Source organism: Apteryx mantelli, chromosome 1, assembly GCF_036417845.1.
Source record: "Apteryx mantelli isolate bAptMan1 chromosome 1, bAptMan1.hap1, whole genome shotgun sequence".
NCBI classification, from domain to species: domain Eukaryota; kingdom Metazoa; phylum Chordata; class Aves; order Apterygiformes; family Apterygidae; genus Apteryx; species Apteryx mantelli.
In genome coordinates, this window is record NC_089978.1 from 2,991,066 (window position 1) to 3,007,767 (window position 16,702).

Here is a 16,702-nt window from a genome sequence, read left to right on the forward strand (position 1 = left end):
GAAGGAAGGAGGGAGATGCGCAGCCTCCTGTTAAATACCGGCGGTGCTGAGCAGTATTCACGTGCGGGCGCGGAGCCGTCGGGCTGTTCCCCGCAAACCACTCGGCCCAGCCGAGTAGCAGGGGCAGCGTTTCGATACCCGAATCCCCGAATCCACCGGGAAACGGGATCGAGCTGCTTCTCGATGACGGCATCCTTGGCACCTCGCAGCAGGATACCACGTAGCGCCACCTACGCCCAGCTGGCCAGCCGGCGGCGTTGCCAGCACGATCCCTGCTCATCGCCTCATCATCTAGAGAGGAATTTTTGGAAATCTCAGCTCTGACTCATCACGACAGCGAGGCTGTTTATAGGTCTATCTTCAGGGACAAGCTAGGCCTAACTCCACTCCACGTCGGTGGCAAGAGATGGCGTACGTCCCCTCTAACAAATGGGGAGACTCCGTTGCGTAAAGCGAGCGTTTGAGGAGCATCAGCCCCAGCTTTCGCTCTCCCTGCCCAAGCGTTGGTCTCCGGCGCTGTCTCAGGGGCTTCCCCAAACCGCTTTGCTCTTCTAAAATCCGTCCTTTGAAAGCACCCCGGTTTCTCCTTTTGCAAATGGCTGCTGCAGAAAGGAGACCGACTTAAGGGATCCAGGGGAAAGCTTATCCTTTATGCCTCAAAAGGCAGGAGTGAAGGCAAGGCAAGGCAAGGCGTCATTTTGCACGCACAGCCCCATGGATGGCTCCAGCCTTCCCGTCACCGGCCTCTGCGGCATTTTTCTGTTAAGCAGTGATTGTTCGGCTGCGTGGGGACGGTCACCCTCAACCCTCCCAGGGCTCTGAGGGCTCCATTCACGTTGACAAAGCTCCGATCTAAGCGGCTCTGCAAGAATAACACATTGTTTCAGCCTTCGGTTGAAGGAAGGAGCGGGACAGTCGCGTCCCCATCGGCAGCATCTGGTACAGGTTAGCGTTACTAACCCGCAGGGACTTCTGCGGCCCACGGCTTGCAGAGCTCCTCGTGTACGAAAAGCAAAACAAGCAGAAACAAAGCGGAAGAACTGAAACAAGCAGAAGCACGTTTCACTGTGGACCTTCTTCCCTCGGGCTACAAACCAGCCAGATAAACACATGCATTTTGCCTTTATTAAAAGAAGATGCCTGATGACAGTGCAAATTTCTTCCAAGCCGCAAACTGCTATGTACAGTGCTCACGGTCACTTTTTGGAGGCTCAAGCAGCCACGAAGGAGAAGCTTCCATTTCCCAGGGACGGCTCTGAAATGGACGGATAATTCTTCCTCATCTCAGTTCATCTGTGCTAGCAGCTCTTCAAGTTCCGGTCGAGACTTCAATCGGCTCTTGAAGTCCGCTTCTGTGTGCTGTGGAGAGAGGGGGGAAAAAAAGAGAAGAACTTCGTAAGAGCGTCCCAAAGCCTTAGCCTCTCTTCTACATTGCCAGTCTTATGAAACCAGCTTGGGTCTCTCCCTCGGGCTTCCTGCATCAGACTGCGATGACTTTGCAGATGGCACAATGTCACAGTTCCTCCTCCAGAGACAAGGACCATTAGCCAAAATTTAAAAAGAAATGGCAACCCTAAGGTAGAGAGACAGGACTGTGACCAAAGCGGAGATTACTGGACTCAGGAGACCTTCTCCTATACTCCCTCTGTTTTTGCAGAGCTAGAGATAACTAAACATTCTTCAAAGGCCACTAAGAAGCCAACGGTGTTTTCATATTTGAATTTAATGTGCAGTATCTTCCAGCTGCAAAATCTTTTAGTCCTTGAATAAACAGGGCTCCTGGGACTGTTTTGTCTGAATGTAAAACAACAAGGGTTTAAATATCTCCCTATCCCCAGTCCAGTAAGAGCTCTGGCCAAGGAGCAAAGCTCTGTCCCGAAGTCCTCAGTGCTCTGGACACTGGTAAGAGGTTCTGCAGAAGACAAGCATAACCTCTCCCAGAGCAAATCCCATGAGAGCAGGACCCAGGATTCGGGTTTCGAGTCTTTGAGTCTTTTTTTCCTGCGTTAGTAAAATTAAACGTACCTCTTTCACTAACAGATGGACCCCTTCAGGCTGATTACTCTGAATAACTTCCAAGAGTATCGGAGCAAACGTCGAACTCAAACCGCTGATCTGAAAGCAGAAATAAAGCACTGCGGGAGCAAAACACCCCAAATATAAACTGGACTCGTTACGCTAATGGCACGGGAAGTGAGGCCACTTCAGTAGGAGCCCGCGGCAGTCAATCACGTCATTAAAGCGCTCCGTGCCTCAGCACGCACACCTCTCGCGCACACAAAGCTCTCGTTTTGGCTCTCCTCTGTGGCACTGGGCTTGCTGTCCCTGCCCGCACCATCTCCTCTGCCTGCGTGACAGCTTTCACCGCTGCTGCACGCAGCCACCGTTGTTCTCCCGCTCGGTAAAAACACATTTCTTGCCTCTTTTCCACACTGCGTAGACGCAGGAAGTACATGCAAAGAGACTTCACCGTGCATTGAGGTCTTTCCTTTAGGCAAGAGCTACTGCAGAAGCTGTCAGGGCAAACCTGCAAAGCCCAGCGTTCATCTCACATGAACTCCCTCCAGTTAAAAATGTCTACCTGGAGGTTTACAGTCCAACTTCCCAGAGGTTTAGCATAGAGCGAGTGAACACACTGACGAGAAGGAAAGAGTCACTTAGGAGAAACACCTATTTACCTCAACGGTTACTTGGGCACTTTTGAAACTGGTCGTGATACTGATGGTATTTCTAATTTTGGTCATGTTTGTGCAATCGTTCATCCTTAAACACAACTTTTTCTACTCTTTGTATCTAGTATTCTGCATAAAATAGGTAATAAATCTTATGGCTGGAATTGAGAAGCCAGGAATCCCATCTCTCCGTCTTCTACTTTGCGAGTAACCTTTAGCCAGAAATCTAGTTAGACTTTTTTTGTGAGGCAATTTACACACAATTATGCCGTCCGTTCGATCAAGGGACTGAACTCCTGTTGTCGATGGGTTCTGAGAGCCTGAAACACGAAGTGCTGCACAAGAGCAGTCGCCCCATCAGCAAACACCAGCTCCTACCTGGACGACCCTCTGATGGGTAGTAAGGACCGCATCCAGCTGCATTTTGGAACCTCGCTCTTCCAAGAACAGCACCTCATTGGTCTTGGTGGGCATCGCATAGCTGCAGGAACCAGAGGTCAAGCATTCAGGAGGGGGAGGACAGATTTGCACGACTTTACAGGGATGAATCAGCTTCCAACAGCAGAGAATGTGGAAGAAGATTAAGTTTTCATGAGGAATTAATTATGCAAACAATGTATCTTGCAAATCAAGCCCTGGCAGAAGCCGGGTGTTTTACTGGAAAGAGATAAGGGAGAAGTTGGCAGCGCTACTGCCAGCAAAAACCTCTTTCAGCTATAAGTACCAGCCTAAGAACTTTATTTCATTTCTTTATTGCCGAAGGAGAGCTGGAAAGCAAAAGCGATGACTTATTTTGTAATAGTCTCTTTATCCTCATCAGCAGTTACACCCTTCCCACCGCTCAGGATCGCAGCTAAGAAGCACTGCTGCAACACACCGCTCCCAAGACACTGTTTTCACCTCCTGTGAATTTAACAGCTGTAAGATCGTGCACTAGGTCCCTTCTCCTTTTATCCACATTAACACACGGACCTCAGCCTCCGCATCGGATTTTCATAGGACCGGTAACAACAGACGACCTCCTACCACCTGCCCCACGGACGCTGCCTTCTGCCTGCCCAAAAGGTCGAGGCACAGGACGCTCGCCGCGTTTGGGTTCGCTACCCGTGTCTGCTGCAGAGCCCCTGTGCAATTTTGAGCGCACCATACAACCTCTGCCTGCTTCGGTTTTGCATCTGCAGAGAGGGACAAAAAATACTCCCCTTCTCCTCCATTTTGCCCAATCCATTTTTCTCCTAAACAACAAACTGTATCTTTCCGCACACACTGAACTTCGCGGACCGAGTCCAACCTCGGAGGGCACGAGTACGATGCAGGGTAACGCTGCTTTGCATCGGAAGCGCTATAAATAGCCTCAGGCTGCGGGATTTCTCGGTGAATGCTTTCAAGTTCATCCCAGTCGACAGCGTTATAATTTCCGAGTGTCACTGGGTACCTCCCTGAAGCAGACACCTATCAAAGTCACTGCCGTGTCACAGCTTTTAGTGCTGTCGGGCACAAGAGATGTCACAGGGAGAGACTATACGCTATTGATCCATGGACACAGGATTTCAGATCCAAAGCTGACAGTTCAGCAAGGTGGATGAATGTAAAGAACACGATTTTTCGATAGGTTTAATAAGCATGAAGCAGGAACCAGCGTTTATACTTGGAGGTGGAGGTAAAGATGGACATTTCAGATAATCTGCAGATCTACCTGTATCTGTACACCTGCTTCAGAGGTCTCGGGTGCAACCGAGACACCCTCTACTAAAGCACCCACTGCTAAACTAGAGGCGCACGTAGCTCTCCTGCAGCCTTCACTGCAGCGGTTTCCCAAGCTCATCCTAGTCCGTAGTGGTCCGTACAGTAACCCCTGCCTGCTCCACAACACACAAACAGAGGAAAGAGCCTGGATGGAATGACGGAAAGAAAAAAAACAGGGGAGAACTCAGCATCACGCATGCCTGCGTTTCTAGGCTCAGCACCCACAGGCTTATGCGCTTTTCTCAAAGGGATGAAAAATAGCAGCTATTTTTTTCCTTGAGATTTATTCATTCGGTGTCTTACCAATTCTATTTCAGCCTTACACGAGGAAGTTTCCAAAACTGTACAGACGAACAAGACAGGTAAAAGGGAACACCAGGCAGATGACAGAAGATTCAGATTTACGGGTGTGCGTCCAGCACAAGATCATATTGTGTCCTTGTCTGCAAGGATCAGCAGCTATGAGCCTCACCTGACCTAATACACTATAACCGCAAGGGACAACAAACACACGGCGTCAGGTTCTTCATACCTTTCGTTGACCCTAACGGAGAGGCGGTTGCAGAGTTTATGCACGTACTGAGCAAATTGCTCCACGAGACACATATCGTAGGAAGTCATCTGAATGTTGATGTCTCCGTACTCGTATTCAGTCCCAACATTTATCTCTTTCATCTGTAGCCTATCCCTTCTCCTCTTTGGAGCCTGTATTTAAAAAAATAAAAATTCAAATTAAAAAAAAAAAAAAAGGCAGATCTGTTCTGGATACAGCTTGAAATAAAAAAAACATTAACTCTTGGCCAACACAGGGAGACTCTGCTAGTGGTTCAGTACTCTCTTCGGAGAAGGGTTTGTTGAACTACGCTAAAGAAAAATCATAGCCCACCTGCGCTCGCTTTCCCTGACTATGAAACGGGGATGACATTATCTGAACAGATGTTCTGAAATACAGCAGTTCAAGTTCTTGGATGGCAGCAGCACCGAAGACGCACAGAAAATACAAGCACCCCATGATTAATTTCTTCCAGAAGAAACCAACCAGTAGAAAACAAACTGCTTTTATTTCAGTTCCTGCCTTCGAGGCAGCTGTCAAGATGAGTTATTGTTTCCTCATTCCTCAAATACGGTCTTCTTTCCAAATTCAGGGAATGTAAAGTGTTTAAAGGCAAGTAAGACCTGCTCGCAATATTCAGCGATAACTTGAAGTTGGGTTGTTAAATTGAACGTTAGGAAGAGATGCCTCCCTCCCAAATTACTTGGAAGTTTAAACAACGTACAGCACACAAGAAGGCATCTACGTGCTGTCAGTGGGCACTTCATGAGATGTAACTGTGTCTGCTGAGAAAAGTAGCAGTAAACCTGCTCCCTTGCTAGAATTCCTTCTTCCTTCTTAATAGGAAGAATTCATCAGCCCAGGAATTAATAGCACCAACATTTTGAATAGATCGATCAATTGAAAGCCAGCAAAAGCGGGGGAGTTTTTATGCCTACCTCCTGCGGGAGCAGGTATTTAAACCTCCCGATGCCATGCGTAGGACGGGATCTGTAGTGTCTGCAGCAACTTGCAAGCGCGTCACCTTAAAACGAAAGCAGAGCAAACGCGTTTGTGGGCAAACGGCGGACACCCCATCTTTTGACAAACAGCCACGGCTGTTGCGAGAGCTCGAAAATCCACACAGGGACCTAAGAGTTTGTCCTTAGCTCTTTGCCCTCACAGAAGGCAAAGGCGGGCTAAAGCTTTAGGAGGTCTCCGCAAGCCCATTACAATTCACAGTTGGTTACAGCAAGCAACAAATAAGGGCGGAAGAGACTAAAGGTAACTCATTTCCCAGGTGAATTCTCAGGCAAACACACACACACACACACAAAAAGACAGACTTGTCAGTGCCCGTGGATGGTGAGGATACTAACGAAACGTTACATCTGTCCCCTTTTACGTGATGGCAGCGATGGTATTATGATGGATCTGAACCCCACTTAATTTTAAATCCAGCCCTGTTCAAATATTCATGTGCTAGGAAACCAAATCAAAACGGTATCAGCTTTTATTTATACTTCCTTCTCCAGGGTAAAATGAAACCCTGAAGAGCCTTCACTTTAATAAATGAAGCTCAGAACAGCAAAGAGAAACTGAACTCCAAGGATCTGAGGCACTCAGTTACACTTTGCCTCCACATCAAAATCAAATTCTATTTTAAATTGCTACAGCAGACTCCACCAGCTCAATAAATGTTAAAGTGGGACCTCACGTGGGTGTAAATCAGTTCCTGGGCAGTAATAAAGGGAACAGTGTCTGGCTGAAAGCGCTCCGCAGCATAACGTGCCTGGGAGCATCTGCTTAGCCAAGAACAGAATAAGAGGAAATGGAAGAAAAGGCCAGAACAAAGGTACTGGTAGAAGTGGGGTGGCACCAGCCCAGGTTATTCAACCAGCCCAAACGTGCCTGAAAAAAATTCAAAAGGCAACGCAAACACTCAGATGCGAAATATTTGTTTCAGGTAAGAGATGTTTCGTCTTGCGTTGAATTAATAATCCAAGAAGTCTTACCTGCAGCGCACAGGCGGCTTTCTTGGGGCGTTGCTGCTCTACAAGAAACAAGTCAGTAGTTAAAACCTGCTATTTCACCCCCCTGTGGAAACACCACCTATCTAATCAATCTCCTTGAATAGAGACTCGTATCCCCAGATATCCTCGGACATGGAGCGGATCCCAAGTTTGTGGCCAACGAAATGGGGCACACACTGAGGACGAGACCCTCTCCTTGGTCCAGGATAAGGGCTTCAGCAACATCAAAAAAAGGTGAAGAAAGAGAACAGTGTTTTTGAAGGAACTAAACGTTCACTCTTTCCTCTACTTCTTTCCTCCCCAAACCATTAAAAAGCGTGACTTCTTCCCTTCTCCTTTACCACCTAATCCTATTTTTGCTGCTAGGGCTGGCCAGCAAGAAGCTGCCAACACTTTCAGTTCGTGCTGCAGCATAGTTTTCACCTTGGGGTGTTTTACTACCCTGTAACGCTTTCCACTATTCCCTTACCCCAAACTGTGCTGAAGCAGGGAACCACAAACACAGCTCGCGGAGGGGATCAGGATTAAGGGCAGCACCTGCAATGCCCCTTCCCAGCTGAGCACTACCAGACTTTCTCTTCTTCGCACCCTCCAGGCCTTCCAGTTCCCAGGCACCTCTGAAAGCCTTTCCTTGGCCAGAAGTATTCTGTTATCATATACGTTTCCTGGCGCAGCCCGTAGAATCGTCCCAGTGTTTTTAACGCCTTGCGCGGTGCTTTATCTAGCAGGTTCGATTTTAAACTACTCACCGGCTGAGCGCGAACGCCCGCTTCAGCAAGGTTTGCTTCTCTGAGCGCAGAACCTGCAACAAAGCACTGGTCAGCGCGCGAACAGCACGGCAGATATTCGGCGAGTTTCCGCCGGCACGTCCCAGGATGCATCCCTCAAAGCAAAACTTGAGACCCTCTCGGCGTACGAATACACCCACCGATGCGTCCGCAGCTGGGGGCTGTAATGGCCCCCCCGTGTCACCGGGGTGACCCCCAAAGGCTGGTGGGGATGGGGTGGGGGGGTCTCTGCCCGGGTTCGGGTACAGACGGGGGAAGCAAGGGTGCACATGGGGGCACTGACTCTGCCCCCACCCGCAGCCCCGAGTCCCCCCTACCGGGGGGGGGGTCAGGCCTGACACCCCAGCACCAGCGCCGGGCTGGGCCTGTTGTTCCCCCCCCCCCCCCCCCCAAGCACCAGGGACGGGTCGGGCCCAGTCCCTCGACTCCCTGCTGTCAGAGCTGGGTCTGTCCCTTCCATCCCCCCCCCCCCGGTACCGGGCCTGCCCCCCCCCTCCTCCCGGTACCAGGAGTCGGGCCTGGTCCCCTTCCTTCCCCCGGGACCGGGCCTGGCCCCCCCCTTCCCCCCGGGACCGGGCCTGGTCCCCCTCCTTCCCCTGGTACCGGGGCCGGGCCTGGCCCCCCTCCCTCCGGGACCGGGCCTGGTCCCCCTCCTCCCCCGGCACCGCGGCCGTGCCGGTGGCGATCCCGTTCCTCCCCGCTTCCTGAGCCAGGAAGCCCCGTTTCCCCTCCCCCCCCCCCCGCAGCAAAGCCGCACCCGGTACCGAGCCCGGGCCCGGCACCCTGCCGCCCGCGCTACCTGCCGCAGCGCCGCGCTCATGCTGCCCCAGGGCAATGGCGGCCCTGGTCCGGCGGCCAGAGCGGCCCCCCGCGCTGCCTCGGTGCACCCGGCCCGGCGCCCCCCCCGCGCCCCGCGCCCCGCGCCCAGAGTTCCGGCCCCCGCCCGTTCCCCCCCCCCCCCAAAACCGAAGCTGGCTTTATGCACATCCCGAAACAAATCCTCCCGTGCCTGGGCACCGGTTTGGGCGCCTCCGGCAGCAGCAGCAGCAGCACTTGCTGGGCAGCGGCGGAAAAATCGAAGCGGGGTTTCGCCGCCGCCGCCGCCCCCCTCGCGCGGCTGCGGGAGCTGCCGCTCTTCACGCGGTTGGTTTTAGCGAGGACACGAGGCAGGCTGGACACGCTGGGGTTAATTTAACTCAGATGCGTTCAGCTTTGTCCAAAAAAAGCCCTGGTGCTCATGAGGGGCCGTGGGGGAGAAAAAAGGCTTCGCAGCCTGCCTGGGAAGGGTTTTTTTTAAGACTAGGCATGCTCTTGGGGAGGGGGGGTATTTTTTCAGCTGTGTTTGCAGTATGACTTGTGGGTTACATCATCTCTGCTAAAATAAATAGCACGTAGAGAGCGACGCGGCACTGAGAGGATCGATGAGGCTAATTTGTGGGGTTAATTAGTGACTCTTCTAGGTCAGACAGGGCCTGTGAGCTGCAGCGTGCCAGGATCCAATGATCCCACCGTGCCATGCTCCATCCAGCATCGCCAGCAGCCAGGATCTGCCAATCCTGCTGTGCCCTATGTTGACCAGCATGGCCATTTGCAAGCTGCTGTCTGGAGGGGGCTGCTGAGGTGACCCCCACCCTGCAAGATGCCCCTTTGGGGTTGCAGCATGGGAAATGTGGGCAATAACGTGCAATATTGTCCCAATGGGCAATATTGCAAAAATGTGCAATAATGCAACACCGTGCAATGTAAGGACAAACAGGAGAGCTTTTGCTTGCAGCGTGCCAGGGAGGACAGCCCTGTCCCCGTCCCCTCTGCCCCACTGGGGCCACCTCCAAGTGTCATCGGTGGCGCTGGCCAAAGAGCAGAACAACGTGGCAGCTCTGCGCGGCGCACCCAACGCTGCGCCCAGCACCACCCTACCCTGCTGGCTCCGCCCCCACTCCCTTCTCGCGCTCTGATTGGCCATCCTCAACGTCCATCAAGCCTGGCGGGAGTAGGGGGGCGACAGCGCTGCGGCACGTTGGTGCGGCCATGTTGAGTGTGGCCTGCCTGGATCCTTCCTGGCGTGGCCAAGCGGCTACGGCGAGTGTGGCCTGGCCAGCGCCGCGGTGGCGCGGTGCGGCGGCCATGTTGAGTGTGGCCTGGCCGGCCCCGCCTCGGGGCGGCCATGTTAGTGTGGCCAGGGGCCTGAGGGGAGGCAGCTGTGGAGGCTTTAAAGCTGCTGCGAAGGGGGTTTCTGTGGTTGCAGAGGCAGGACTGGGCCTCGGCCCTTGATAAATAATCAGAACGGCCAAAGCTGTAGTGATTCAGGGCCTCCCTGAATTTTGGCACAGGTTTCCTCCTGCCAGGAGGGAGATTCCCCCCCAGCGCACACCGGACACCCCGGATGCACATCCCTATCGCGACCCAGTGCCTTCGCCTCTCCGCCTCGCGAGGACGCAGGCGCCCGGCTCCGGGCTGCGTCTTCACGGCCGTCCCTGAGCGCCACAAAACCGCCCTTTGCTCTCGCCTTGGGCGTCCCAGGCAGGGCCGCCCTGGCGGCGACGCCGCTTCGATAACGCCGAGGTGCTGAGCGGAGTTTGAGCCGGGTCGGGGCCAGCACTCCCCTTCCAGGAAAGCTGGGCTTCTCCTCCGGTGGACTTTGAAGTCCTGGAGGAAACGCCGTGCTTGAGGAAGGGCTGCTGTAACCGGAGAGGAGTCTGCTGCTCCTGGGTCTGCGGGGGCGAGGGGCAGCAACAGGCCCTGCAGCTGATATTTGGGGAGCAGGTCACACCCGTGACGCCCCCCCCCCGTTACATGACCTCAAGCACCATCAGGTCTCAGGAAGGGGGTCCGCAACCCTCTAATTCCCCTCAGTACCTTCCTCCCTACTGGAGAATAATCTTTTGGCCGTGCATAAAACGTGGCTGAGGACAGAGTGAGTCTGGAGTGCTGCAATCATCGCTAAAAATATTATAAGAATCCTCCCCCATCCCACTCCTTCAATGACCATCATTGTCCTCCTAGATGTCTCAGTGAAAGAACAGGCCATTCCTGCACGGCAGAGTTTCCCTCACATCTATCACAGCCTCATAAATTTTCAGGCCAAAAGGGACCGTTCTGGCGTACGATTCGGTCTCCTGCATGCTGCACGCTCTACATTTCCTCTGAGTTACAGCTGCGTGGAAGCAGAAAGCATTTGGCGAAAGCATTTCTCTCCTAAAGGCTCTCGATTCCCCCCCCCCCGACGCAAAGACAGCGCTGCTCTTGGCAGTTTGCTCTGGCAAGCGATCACGTTGCAAACGTGGGGCCTTCCTTCTGATTTGAACGTGGCCCAGCTTTAGCTGCCAGCCGCTGGTTCTTGCCGTGCCTTCTTCTGCTTGACTAACGGACCCTTTCACAGCCAGGTCACCAAAGTACCGACTTTGTTTCCAGGAGCAGGGCCTGTCTTTCCGTGACGTTTGCCCACAGCATCCTGCCTTGGGAGACCGACGTTTGATGGGAATCAGATCAGAAACCTAAGCCACCTCTGTGCTGCACTGAACCACAGAGGACTTTTCTTCCTCCTGAGACGCCCTCGTCTGTTGAGAGGAGCCGTGGCCAGGCCTCGCTGGAGGGGTCGTTTCCTCCATCCTCAGCGATCCTTCCTCGCCTGCTTCGCCGCAGATCCCTCCCCTGCCACGTAGCCAGATGCTCCGTGGTGTGCCCCGTCCATGATCCAGCGCGGTGCATAGCACGAGTGCTGGCAAAGATGATGCTCTAGTGGTTTGCGAGCTATTCAGAAGGTTGTCACGGGCCCCCCTGCCCCTTCTCTCTCAGTCTCCACCAGGCTGTCCAGAAGAATAAAGCTGTCCTAGGGCAGCTGAGATACAGCGCGTGGAAGTCTTCACGTCCTTACTGACTTGTCTGGTTGCAAAGACTATTAAACAAAAAGCGTTTAAATACAACTTGGGATAAGACCTCCTCTGATGTGCCTGTCTCCTCCTTTTCTACTTTCTGCAGTTTCTTAGGAGCGTGTGTAAGGCCTGCAGGAGTCAGGGAGAAGATCTCCCCTGGCTTCAGTGAACTGAGGAAGGTCCCTGAACTGCTTTATCTCAAAATCCTCCTCCATATCTTCTGCCAGCCCCTCAGGCTGAAACCTCTTTGGCAGGCAATGCAAAGTGTTTCCTTCGCCCAGCTCAAAGAGACGCTGAGCCTGAGCAGAGCTTTTGGACAGATCAGTGATAAAAATGATCCTCACTAACAGCGAAGACCTCTCCCTGGTGCAGAGCCATCGCTTTCCCTGGTGTCGTTGAGTAAGATCCCTGAATCCTTATCGACAAACAAACAAGGACAATTTATTTATTTAAAACGATGTCGAAACTATTCAAACCAGCTCTGTGCCAGTCTGGGTTCCCTTTCCCCCATCTTAGCAGGAGACCAGTGTCACGGCGCTGCGCAGCAGGGATGTGCTCACAAATGCCCGGTGCAAAGCAAAATGACATTTCCTGCTCATGTCCTTATTAAAACTTCCTTGAATTTAATCACCATATTAAAGGCACATTTTCAGTTCACTGGCAGTTCAAGGCCTGGGGAAAAAGAAAAAACCCTGGGAGAAGCAGTTAATCACGTTGAGGCAATGTGAATGAAATGATCAAAAATAGAAAGGAGAGACCATTTGGTCTTCAAAATACCTTCTAAATCTGCTCCTGAACCGTGGGCTCTGGTAGGGGCGAGATGCATGTCCGAGACCAAATCTCCAGAGCAGAGAAGTTCAATGAGCATTTCCATGAATCAGGCACAGACGGAGCATGGGGGTCTCGAGCAGAGACGCTGAACGAAGGATATTCATGGCCGAGGGTGACCTACCTCCTTACCCCATAGCTACATGGACCTTACCCCATAGCTACATGGACCTTACCCTATAGCTACATGGACCTTACCCCATAGCTATGTGGACCTTACCCCATAGCTATGTGGACCTTACCCCATGGCTACATGGACCATCTACAAATCCAGCACACAGAGATGGAATAACATTAGTTTTGCTCCATGACGTTGTCCAAAGAGGAGGCAAAGAGTTGGCGCGTGGTGTCCCCTTAGCAGAAGAAACATGGCGCTGAGACGTAGCTCTCGGGTCTAGGAAAGCGGAGATGATACCCTGACCATCAGAGCAGAAGAGGTCCTGGAGCAACTTCCCCGGATGGAGAAGTGGAGGAAAACCCGCCTGTTTCCAGGCGGAAGGGAAGCGGTGATGGAGCTGTGACGTGCTGTCGCTGTGCCGGCACGGTGGGTCCCACCGGGCTTGCTCCAGGCACCCCCCACGTCGTGTTACGTGAACCTTGTTGACTAGATTGGCGTCAACACCAACATGAAGAAAACTACCAGGCAGACGCTGCAGACCCCGAAAAGGCTGCGTGATTAAGCGCGTCCTCGTTTCAGGCAGCCAAGCTGAGATATTTGTGGGAACAGCAGGTGCCGACAACGCCAGCTGAAGCCTCGGGAAGCGCAGGGAGCGAATACTTGCGAAAACCACATTTTGCGTGCGTGTCCAAGCAACCTTAGCGAGGAGCATTGCTCCGGCCCCTGCGGCCGAGTGCGTGGGCACCGCTTTGGGAACGGGGTGAAGGGGGGTGTGAATGCAATCAGGCCAAACGTGCCCGAATCCGGGCCCCTTGCCGGAGGCTGCTCTCGTTTCCGGCTGGGTTTATCTCCTGGGATCCAGAAACAGCAAAGGTTGCCAAGAGCTTCCTTCGTTTCGGTGCGTGGCCCGGGCTTCCCGTGACTTCCTGGGCAACCGGCGCCGATTTTCTCCGGCAAAGCAAAAATAGAGGCGTGAGGTTTGCGGCGCCTGCTCAAAACCTGCCGCGGCCGAGCCCGAAGGCGTCGTTTAATGCCGAGGCTCGGGGAGGGGAGCGGAGGGAGGAGAGGGCTCAGGGGATGGCTGTGATTAGCAAGCTCGTTTGGAAGACGAGCAGGGGTTGCAAGGCCGGGCCTGGCCCTGCATGCAGCTCCCTCGGCGGGCACAGAGCCGGGACGGAGGCTCCTCCGTGGGAATGACCAATGTGCCAGCAGGGCACGCGGCACTGCTGCCGTCCACGGTGACTGGGGTCTCGGCTGAGCTGCCTCACAGCTCAGCGGCGCGCAGGCACCACAGACCGTCTTCGGGGCCGCACGTGCTACGGACAGCGCGTGTGTGTGCTTTTGCTTTCCCCATGCTGCGGTGTTCCCTGAGGGAGGGCACCTTTGGCGTCCCCCCCGCCTCACTTCCCCCCCCTACAGGTGCCCGACAGCTCAGGCATTTCAGCAGGCTAGCTCCACTGCCCATACAAAACCGCCCACCCCTCCAACACGCGGCCGCCGTTAGGCTCCAGAGTGAACACCCCCCTCGGCCGAGGGGAGGGGGGGGAGAGACAAGCCCCGCCCCCGCCGCTCCCCCTCCCCCCTCCCGCGCGGCGCCGAGGCGCGCTGCGATTGGGCGGCCGCGGTGGAAGGGAGGGGGCGGCGCGCGGGGCGGCGGCGGCGGCGCGTGCGCGGGGCGGGGCCGGCGGCTGCGCGAGGCGGCGGGGTGCGGGGCGCGGGGGCAAGCGCGCGCGCGCGCGGGCGGCCCTGAGGCGAGCGGAGCGACGCGACGCGACGCGACCCGCGCCGCCGTTACGCGACCGCGCCTCGGCCGAGCCGGCTCCGCCGCCTGCGCCTCGCCGCGCCCGGCCTCGCCTCGCCTCCCGCCGCCGCCTTCACCGACGAGGGGGGGAGGGAAAAGGAGCTCAGCGAGCGAGAGCGGTCGCGGGTGCCGCCGCGGGGAGCGGAGCGAGCGCGGAGCGGCGGCGGCGGCGGCTCCTCCATCATGTCGGCGGGCGGGGACTTCGGCAACCCGCTGCGGAAATTCAAGCTGGTGTTTCTGGGCGAGCAGAGCGGTGAGTCACCGGCCCGGCCCGGCCCGGCGTCCCCTCACACAGGCGGCGGCGGCGGCAAGGCTCCCCCCCCTTCCCCCGCCGTCTGCGTTTTATTTATTCATTATTTTATTTTATTTTTATTTTTATTAAGCCCCCGGGCAGCCCCATCTCTCGAAGCAGTTGCTGATTCATTTAGCCCGAGCGCTTCAGGCTTTGCTGGGGAAGGGAGTATCAATCCCTGATATCTCCTGCTTCAATATAGTATTTCTTTTCTGTGTATTTATTTATTTATTTGCTTTTGAAAAGGGAGTTACGTCTCGGCACGGCGGATCAAGCGCTCCGGATATTTAATGTAGCAAATGAGATTTTTCTTCCCCTTTCTTTGCTGGGAGGGGAAGGGGGAAAAAAAAAAAAAACAGCCAACCCCAAAACAACACCCTGAGAAATCGGGATGTCAGCTCTTTCCTAAACGGAAGGCCTCTGTCTGCAGTGTTGAATCTGAATCTTACTTTTTTGGGGGAGTGGTTTTTTTTTCTGAAAAATAGGATGCTTTGTCATCCTGGTCAAATATTGAAGAATCTTTGATATAATGAGAAGGAGCAAAATATTCTCTGTCTCAGGGTGGGGTGTTTGCTCCCTCAGCCACCTTTGCTCTCTATGTGGTAGGAGCTGATGAAATACTCCACCCCCCCCCCCCGGTGACTTATATAGTGGTGTTTCTTCAGTTAAGCGTAGGTGAGCTTGGTGGTAAGAATGCTATTAAAATGTATTTACCTGTATGTTGGTGGTTCCCTTTAGTCTGTTCTTCTCATCCCCTTTTTTGTGTTGGAGCCCCTCTGATGTTAGGGATGCGGGGAGCCACGAGTTCAACTTGGGCATTTCTTCTCAGCTAAGTCACCTGATCTACTTGGTGAGGTGCTGTTTGGCCAGCCATTTTATGAGGATTTTGGAAGAGGGTCATGTGTAAAAAATGCTGGTTTTCTTCAAGGTATTATTTGACAAGACGAATCTAGAACGTCGCCTGTGCGTTTGCAAAATGCTTTGCTTGTTTTCCTGCATTTCTGAGCTTTGATTTCCTGAAGCTTTTAGGATGCCTCCATGGGAGGCATCTAAGTGCAGATCTTAAATCACAGCAGCTTAGTTTACACATGAATTTCTTGTCTATCTAGTCTGGCAGACATATCAGCTGATATCTGCTTCCTCTAATCTTGACACCCCCCCCCCCCCCAGCTAATCATCTATGATTATAAATGATTCCCATCGATAGCTTCAAATCTGTGGAGGAGAGAAGGGGTTTGAGGGGTATAGCGTAGCAAAATACTCCTAACTAAATATACGTAACAGTGCCACTGTTGTGACTGTGGCTTATTGCTGTATTCGGGCTGGTGGTGAACTAGGTAGTGCTGGCAGCTGCGGTGCGGGTTTCAGCCCTGCCTTTGTCTGGATCGGGGGCGATCGCTCGGCAGCTGGTCCACACCGGACTCAGGGCTAACACGGCTATGCTGAGCGCGACGGAGAGCCCCGCATGTCCGCGCAGCCTACAGGTGCTGCAGCGCAGGCACGCTCCAGCGCAGCTCCCAGACGATTCTCGTATTTGCTGGAGAAACAGCTTTCTCTGAATTCGCATCGTGTCTCTTGATATAATTCTGTGTATTTTATTTATTTATATTTTTACTGTGTTAATAGCTCCCATTACATATGGCTGCTGAAAGAATGAATGTCCTAATAATGTTCTTCCACATAATGGGGATAATATGGAAGCACCTTGCGTTCTGCAGGGGAGGTCTAAGGGGGTTTGCTTACACGTAGCTCCCGTTGTCGTCCTTGTTTTTGAAGATGAAGGGAAACGTAGAAATAAAAAAGTTCTTATAGCTTTTGTAAATCAAATGTCTCTTTATACAACTGTTGCACTGAATTACTGCATTTACTTCCTGTTTAGCTGAAAGGTTGTCTGCCCTGCTGGAAGGCCATAATTAAAGATATCCTACTGCTGCTTCTAGGGATATAGGATGCTTCTGTTTATTTCATTCGGGCACTTCAGAATGGCAAATGAAATGTTATAAAGGGGTGCAACGCTGAT

General features: G+C 53.4%; 2 protein-coding genes across 4 annotated transcripts in view; one reads left to right on the plus strand and one right to left on the minus strand.

The window, feature by feature from the left end:
• Positions 1-1,105: 1,105 nt before the first annotated feature.
• MRPL48 (mitochondrial ribosomal protein L48) lies at positions 1,106-8,636 on the minus strand. The gene is made up of 8 exons (XM_067308283.1): positions 8,571-8,636; positions 7,733-7,785; positions 6,966-7,003; positions 5,910-5,995; positions 4,951-5,123; positions 3,051-3,153; positions 2,026-2,115; positions 1,106-1,359 (listed from the first exon to the last, which is right to left on the minus strand). The coding sequence occupies exons 1-8, from the start codon at positions 8,589-8,591 to the stop codon at positions 1,285-1,287; spliced, it is 639 nt and encodes a 212-aa protein (XP_067164384.1). The 5' UTR covers positions 8,592-8,636; the 3' UTR covers positions 1,106-1,284.
• Positions 8,637-14,351: 5,715 nt separating this feature from the next.
• RAB6A (RAB6A, member RAS oncogene family) overlaps positions 14,352-16,702 on the plus strand; it is a 57,866-nt gene continuing 55,515 nt past the window's right edge. For all 3 annotated transcript variants that reach the window (XM_067308379.1, XM_067308443.1, XM_067308506.1), the window contains exon 1: positions 14,352-14,643. In XM_067308379.1, the coding sequence (XP_067164480.1) occupies positions 14,574-14,643 (70 nt within the window). In that variant the 5' untranslated portion in view covers positions 14,352-14,573. The remainder of the gene's footprint in view (positions 14,644-16,702) is intronic.

Bases quoted from the DNA above. Each gene is read 5' to 3' on its own strand.
- MRPL48 (XM_067308283.1), bottom strand. From the start codon at position 8,591: ATGAGCGCGGCGCTGCGGCAG. The intron at 5,996-6,965 runs GTAAGACTTCTT...TTTCGTTTTAAG, and splicing joins AAGCCGCCTGTGCGCTGCAG to GTGACGCGCTTGCAAGTTGC. The intron at 5,124-5,909 runs GTAGGCATAAAA...TTTTAAATACAG, and splicing joins AATACCTGCTCCCGCAGGAG to GCTCCAAAGAGGAGAAGGGA.